Below are 6647 nucleotides of genomic sequence, written 5' to 3'. Positions count from 1 at the left end.
GTGAAGTCCTAATGTTCCTAACAGGGGCCTTGCATGACACACATGTTATCGACATTGGATCGGAGGCACTAATGTTGCAAGTATCTAGGAACAGATGTTACATGCTCAAAGATTTCCCACTTAAAAAAACAGCAGAGGCAGTTGATATTCTTCTTTAATAGTTCTATTACAAGATGTGTTTCACATGTTTATACTTGGGCATTTGAAAGAGGAGAATGATCCGCTCATCATCGGGAAGTTTGTGAAAATTGCTACTCCTATAGAAACGTATGTTGAGGGCAGGATAGATGTCTTAGCCAAATCTGTTGTTTACCTTAATACGAGCAAGATTCTATTCTGTCTTGTAAAATTTGTCGTGGCCCCTGCGGAGAACAAGATATGGGAAGCGAGACTTAGATGGTTCGGACATGAGAAGAGGAGAGACATAGATGCCCCAGAAAGGAGGTGTGAGAGATTGGCCTTGAAGGGTCTAAGGATAGGTAGAGGTACGCCGAAGAAGATTGAGAAGAGGTGATTAGGCTAGACATGGCGATGCTCCAACTTACTGAAGACACGACCCTTGATAGGAAGGTGTGGAGGTCGAGGATTAGAGTAGAAGGTTAGGTAGCCGAGCGTTTTCCTTGTTCACACTAATAGTATTAGTACATACTCTTATATTTTATTGGTCTTAGGTTTCTATTACTAGTTATTTCTTTCATTTCGGTCATCTTACTATCGTGTTGTTATTATTGCTTCTTTTTCACGGCTTCTCACTGATTTCTGAGCCGAGGGTCAACTGAAAATAACTTTTTTATCTCCACAAGGTAGGGGTAAGGTCTGCGTACACACTGCCCTCTGACAAATCTCACTATATGGAGTTACACTAGGTATATTGTTATAGTGGCAAGCACAAATGGTGGATCAAATGTCAATATCAACCAAAGGTGTTCTGGGAATAGAGGGTAACTAGACATTGAACTCATTATAGGTGAAGCCTCATGTAGCGTACAACTTACATACTTTTAGAATATAGAAGAACAAAATCGCAAATTATCAACAATCCCCCGGACATATATTTAAGTGTAAACTATTACTCCGTATTTGTTTTTAACTTAAAAATAATCTAAAATGGCGGATATTGTTTACACTATCATGACGGTAAAATCGACACATCTTATGATTATTGCGGTTCAAGAATTGTCTATATAATTTTACCCAGAAAAAAATAACAAAAAGTAATAAAATTTGGCGTACTCCAAACACCCTTTTTTACCTCAAACTTATGTCAAGTATAAACACTTGCCTACCATCTAACTTCTCAATGACAATCATATAAACATTTTCTAATCCGTTACCATATAAGTACGGTACTACTTACACCCTTTTAGCTCCGAGATCGGGGCAAGAGTAGCAAGACCACCTGCCAAGTCTATATGGCTTAAATAATCTTGTTTGATACTTGACGGTTCATAAAAAATATTCAACAGAAATATTTTATTATGACTGCTTGCCTATGTCACTAAAAGAGCGCCTTAAATTTTAGATTTCAGATGAGTCACTCTCTCTCTAACAAGAACGTAAATTTCTCTGCCTCCTTGCTATTTCCAAGAAAAATATTCATATGCATTAAGCACTAAATATCAGGTGTTTTAGGATACGACTACTTACCATAGTATATATATTACACAGCTAGTTCAAGTAATAACTTAAAAGAGTTCGTCGAACCACTGTACTTGACAAAAAGTAACCAAATCCATGTTGTTGCATCCCACAAATTATTCATACCCCAAACTATCAATCACCCGGTAGGACAAACAGTAAATCTCCCCTACTGCTCTCCAGCAATAAGATCCATGACAACACGCTTGATGCTTCCTTTGTTCTTCTTAAGCAGCTTCTTGTTCATTTCTTTGTCGGAGAAACCCTGCATTCACAAAATACCCATAGTCAACCTGGAATAATTCTTGCACAAGCAACAGAAGAGTGAAAAGAGAAGTTGAAACTTCCAGTTTTTCTTTGACCTCTAAAATTAACCTACCATCTCCTCCAGCTCTTCGAGGATAGGATCCCACTCAGCAACACCACAGAGATCATCAACAGACTGCTCCAAGTCATACTCATTCTTCCTCAAGATTTCCTTGTTCAGATCCACCTGCTTGAACCCCATTTCCTCCAGCTCACGGAGGAGGGACGTCTCAATTTCGTTATTCCCTCTAACACCCTGGGGTGGTGCCTGCGTATCTACAGCAGCGGATGGTACCACACAAGTAACTGCTGGTGCTTCCTCAGACAAATCAATAATTGGATATGAAATTGATGAACCGGGAGCAGAAGAACTTGACTTGTCACCAAATCCAACCAACAAGCTATCATTAGTAGGAAATATGGCCTCCTGCTCCTTGTTCTGGTTTACATCAGTCACTGAATCAACCAACTCTATCGTTGTGCTAGAGCTCTTAGGCTCAGGAAGGACATTCTGAGGTTCTGGATTCACATTGACAATGTCAGATCCAGATGCGCCATCGCCGGCAGGAGGTAAATTCAAGTTTAACCCCTGAAAGGCTTCGTGGACCAACTCCTTTTTTGGAAGGTTTGATGAAGCATCGACCTGCATGCACAAGGAGGGAGCGTTCTTCACATCAAAATTAGAAAAGCATCATATCATCAAGAACACTGAGGCAAGCAAACCATTCTGACCTGGATAAGCACCCATACACGCTGGCCAAATTTCTGCCCTGAAGACGAAGCCATCCTCCAGTAGGATATGTACCTACCAGGATGCACAGGAGCAGTAAAATCAACTGCCACATCAAGCTCCTTGTCAACAGCCAAGCCAGCTGTAGTTATCTGCAATGCATATGACATCATGTCATGAAAACTCTCCAGATACTCAATTCAATAACTGTCACCAAGCAGGAATTACAAGCACAAGAAACTGATTTCTCTTATAACTTCACCTCTAATTCAACAGAGAATTTATCACTTAACCTATCTCCCCCAATCCAAACAAGTTGAGTTCCTTGAGGCCAGACAAGGTTACCATCATTCCTCATTCTCCAGATCTTGGTAAATCGAGTCAAGGGAGCCATGATGGTTCCATCCAGGATATTGACATCCTGTATGAAGCGGCTGTCCAGCTTTGGCCGACCTGGTTTCACCCCATAGCCTCGAGAGACATGTGGAACAGTTGGGATACGAAACCTCGCAGCATGCTATATATGACCACCCAAAAAAAGGAGTTAATAGAGGTGAAATAGAGAGAGAAGACACTATGAGAAGTTTGAAAAACAACTCCTTGTACCAGATCATGTAAACCCTTGAAAGACAAGGGATGCCGGTAAGTTAAAGGACGATCCATTCTGATGTAATCAGCATCATTTCCCATTTCAGCAAAGCATATGCTGCAGAGATCATAGTTCTCCTGTCTGCATTAACACAAGATATTGGCTGTATCAGTTAATGTCAGCTTAGTTAAAAACTACAAATAAATACAATTACAGGGTCCTTACACTTTAGATATGAATCTAGGGCCAGTTATTGGATGAACACCACAACCATCACAACGAACACCTCTGTGGAAAATAGTCCCAGTCCCATCACTGTGATTATGACTCCTTTTAAGTGGGACCTCAAGAGGAGGTGGGACAGGGTCGTTTGGCACCCCGGAAAATGGACACTCATTTGCAGGAACCTGAACTAGACGTGAAGCGTTCTTTGGCACCTGGGGAAATGGACATTCATTCGCAGGGACCGGAACTAGGCGTAAAGTAGGCATCTTGATAGAACTGCCACTGGAATCTGCATTACGGGAATCCCAGATGCATTTTTTCAATTTGCCAAAACTTGCAGAGCCACCCATATCAACGGGCTTAGCTACAGAATGATTCTTGCTGGGCTTCTCCCCAGAAGGCTTTTCTGGTGGAACAGGTGAGGCACTATTATGTGAGAAGGCAAGAGGCTTTCCACCAGGACAAGCACCAAATTTCTTATCCTTCTCCTCCCCACTATTTACCAGCAATGTGTGAGCATTAGGACCTTTGGATGACGATGGCGCAGTTTCAGTTTGATCAGCTTCCAAAGCATTTGATTTAGATCTTAGCTTGACCCAGGCATCTAGCGCATCATCCACATAATTGAATTCTGATTCTATAGCTTTAGCCGTTCTCCCTGCATCATTCAGGGCTGTGTGGGGCTCGTTCTTCTTTATGGATGGCACCCCACTTTTACCATTTGAATTGCCTCCATCAGCAACCATAGTATTTTCATTAGATGCTCCACTAGGGAAGCTTGTTTCTTTGACAGGCTGAGACCCTGAAGGATGATTCTGGTAGTAGGATAGCCCCATCTTAGAGATACCATCAACAAGCTCAGCAAGGATTGGAGCAGAGGATGAGGCCCTTGAAGTCAGGTCAGAATAGAGCTTCATTACAGTTTCACGCAGAGGTTCTGGCACGGACTTGAGAGCATCAGAAACACTGGAATTCAAGTTTGGAAATGGAGGCTGAACCCGAGGTGATCGTAAGGGAGTAGAACTTCCACTAGATCTAGATGAAGGCCTGCTACTTCTTTCGGCAGCATTCAACCTCACAGATATTCGCAAGGGATTCAGGTCCTGCCTCATAACGTCCTGCAGATCCTCATCATCAACAAGTGTAACTACATCGCCATCCTCATCAACATATGTTAGTATGAGTTCAGCATCACGAGCAATGTTGAAAAGTTGAAAGATCTTGTCACTTAATCCATCCATGTTAAGATCAAGTTTCTCATTGATGACACGAGCATTGAATCGCCTGAGTGTCTCTTCATACTTGACCTACAAATCATAAAGATGTTAGAGTAGGCCACACAAAAGAGTGGTGACCCCAGAGCCCAAAACAGCAGCTCTGCCATTGCTCAGCAATATTGTTCCACAAGTTAAAAACATATACCACGATGTTCATTATGTTTTCGTGAAGAACAAATTACTATGATATATACAAATGTACACACTCTACCAAGTAGAAGGCACAAAAAGGCCAGAGATATAGGAAAAAGTAAACCACAACAAGGGCACTCCTTTATGAAATTGAAAGCTCAACCAACCGCGAAAATTAAAATTACCAATTTGGGAAGACAGAAATGTCCCAAAATGCTAGCTCAACTTAACAATAACAGCCGTATGAAACCCCAAATATTTTGCATGTCTCAACGATGGAAAACTAAAGGTTGTTCTGAATGAGCAGACGGATAAGCACAAAAATTATGACGAGCACAGTATACCAATACAAAAAATACTTGCAGAAGTGGTAAAATATTGACTAATCACTGCTGTTCACGAAAAAAATCTCAAATCAGTCGATTCGCAGAAGAAATAACTTAAATTTAGCCGTTAAAAGATGACATCAAAGCCGAAATTAATAACGTATATATACAAAAACCAAAAGAGATATAAGTGCTTATCAACTCAAACAGAAAGACGATATGAAAGCCGATCAAAATAACATAAAATTGAAAGGGAAAAAAACCTCAGAAAATCGAACCTTGATCACAATAGCAGACTCCATAGCCATAGATAGGTAGAGTGAGATATCAGTAGACAATCGGTTCCAGATTGGCGTTCCAGGTAAACCGCAGAAATCTTAAGTACGAAACCACTAAATATACGAATAAAAACAGATGAAAATAAAACCCTAACCCTAGAAATTCAGGAGAAACAAGACGAACAATTCAACAAAGTAGAGCGATATAAACGGTGAAAGAAAAGATGAGATAATAATCAAGAACCAGATTTTCACGAAATAACTCCACGCGTATCCGTAAGCCGCGCTTCTCTCACTAAAACCTCAACGCTATATGTGTTTTCGCAGGACTATCACTTTTATAGTCTTTTTGGGCGAGCTCCGATATTTTTTTTTTGCGTCTTTCTTTTATTAAATTCTATTTTTTAAAATACTTCTATTTCTTGTTCCCAAAGAAATCAACAGGGCTAAGGAAACCAAAAAGTCTTCTGAGTCATTATCCGAACCGATAATAATCTGTTTGCAAGAGCACGATAAATAGATTTGGACCCTCGTGTATTAACGCTTTGATTGGTTAGTTGAGCCGGTGAAAAGATTTCCTACTATAATTAACTAGTATCGTGCGTACCCCGCACGATGTAATAATTTTATGATCCTATTAAACTTTATAAATTAAAAAAATAATAATAAATGGAGTAATAATTTAAAAAATATATTCAATAATATCTTAATTTGAATTATAAAATATATATTTTATTATTATCTCAATCGAAATACCTCTCACGACAACATCAACTTCTACCATCCTAAGGTACACAATTTACTACATTGTTTTAATATTAAAAAGACAAACTAATATATACATACATGTTGATTTATAGACAACCAACATATTCTCACTTTTGGGAGTTATCAACATATAAATACTTAGATAGAAATTTGCTCAATAATTTTAATACCACTTTAATTTTAACTACATAATTAAGCCAATTTATTTTTAATAATTTAAATGATACCTTTATGACATAGTGGGTTGTCCAAATCACATAAGTAAGAATATTCGATAAAAATCTAAAACTTCACGAGGTTTAATTTTATTTAGCAATTTATTTTATAAGAACCAACGTCTTTTCAGTTAAATAAATTTTTAATATAATTTTAATATTT

The 6647-nt window shown here is 39.1% G+C and overlaps 1 protein-coding gene across 1 annotated transcript; it reads right to left on the bottom strand.

Moving 5' to 3' along the window:
• Positions 1-1580: 1580 nt before the first annotated feature.
• LOC104084760 (protein JOKA2) lies at positions 1581-5809 on the bottom strand. Its single transcript, XM_070197454.1, has 7 exons — positions 5502-5809; positions 3489-4795; positions 3281-3404; positions 2937-3191; positions 2677-2826; positions 2018-2587; positions 1581-1903 (listed from the first exon to the last, which is right to left on the bottom strand). Exons 1-7 carry the CDS (start codon positions 5529-5531, stop codon positions 1808-1810), a joined length of 2532 nt encoding a protein of 843 aa, XP_070053555.1. The 5' UTR covers positions 5532-5809; the 3' UTR covers positions 1581-1807.
• Positions 5810-6647: the final 838 nt, after the last annotated feature.

Source organism: Nicotiana tomentosiformis, chromosome 3 (genome assembly GCF_000390325.3).
Source record: "Nicotiana tomentosiformis chromosome 3, ASM39032v3, whole genome shotgun sequence".
Taxonomy (NCBI): Eukaryota; Viridiplantae; Streptophyta; class Magnoliopsida; order Solanales; family Solanaceae; genus Nicotiana; species Nicotiana tomentosiformis.
The sequence above is the reverse complement of the archived record's forward strand: the minus strand, read 5'-3'. Positions and strand labels throughout refer to the sequence as shown.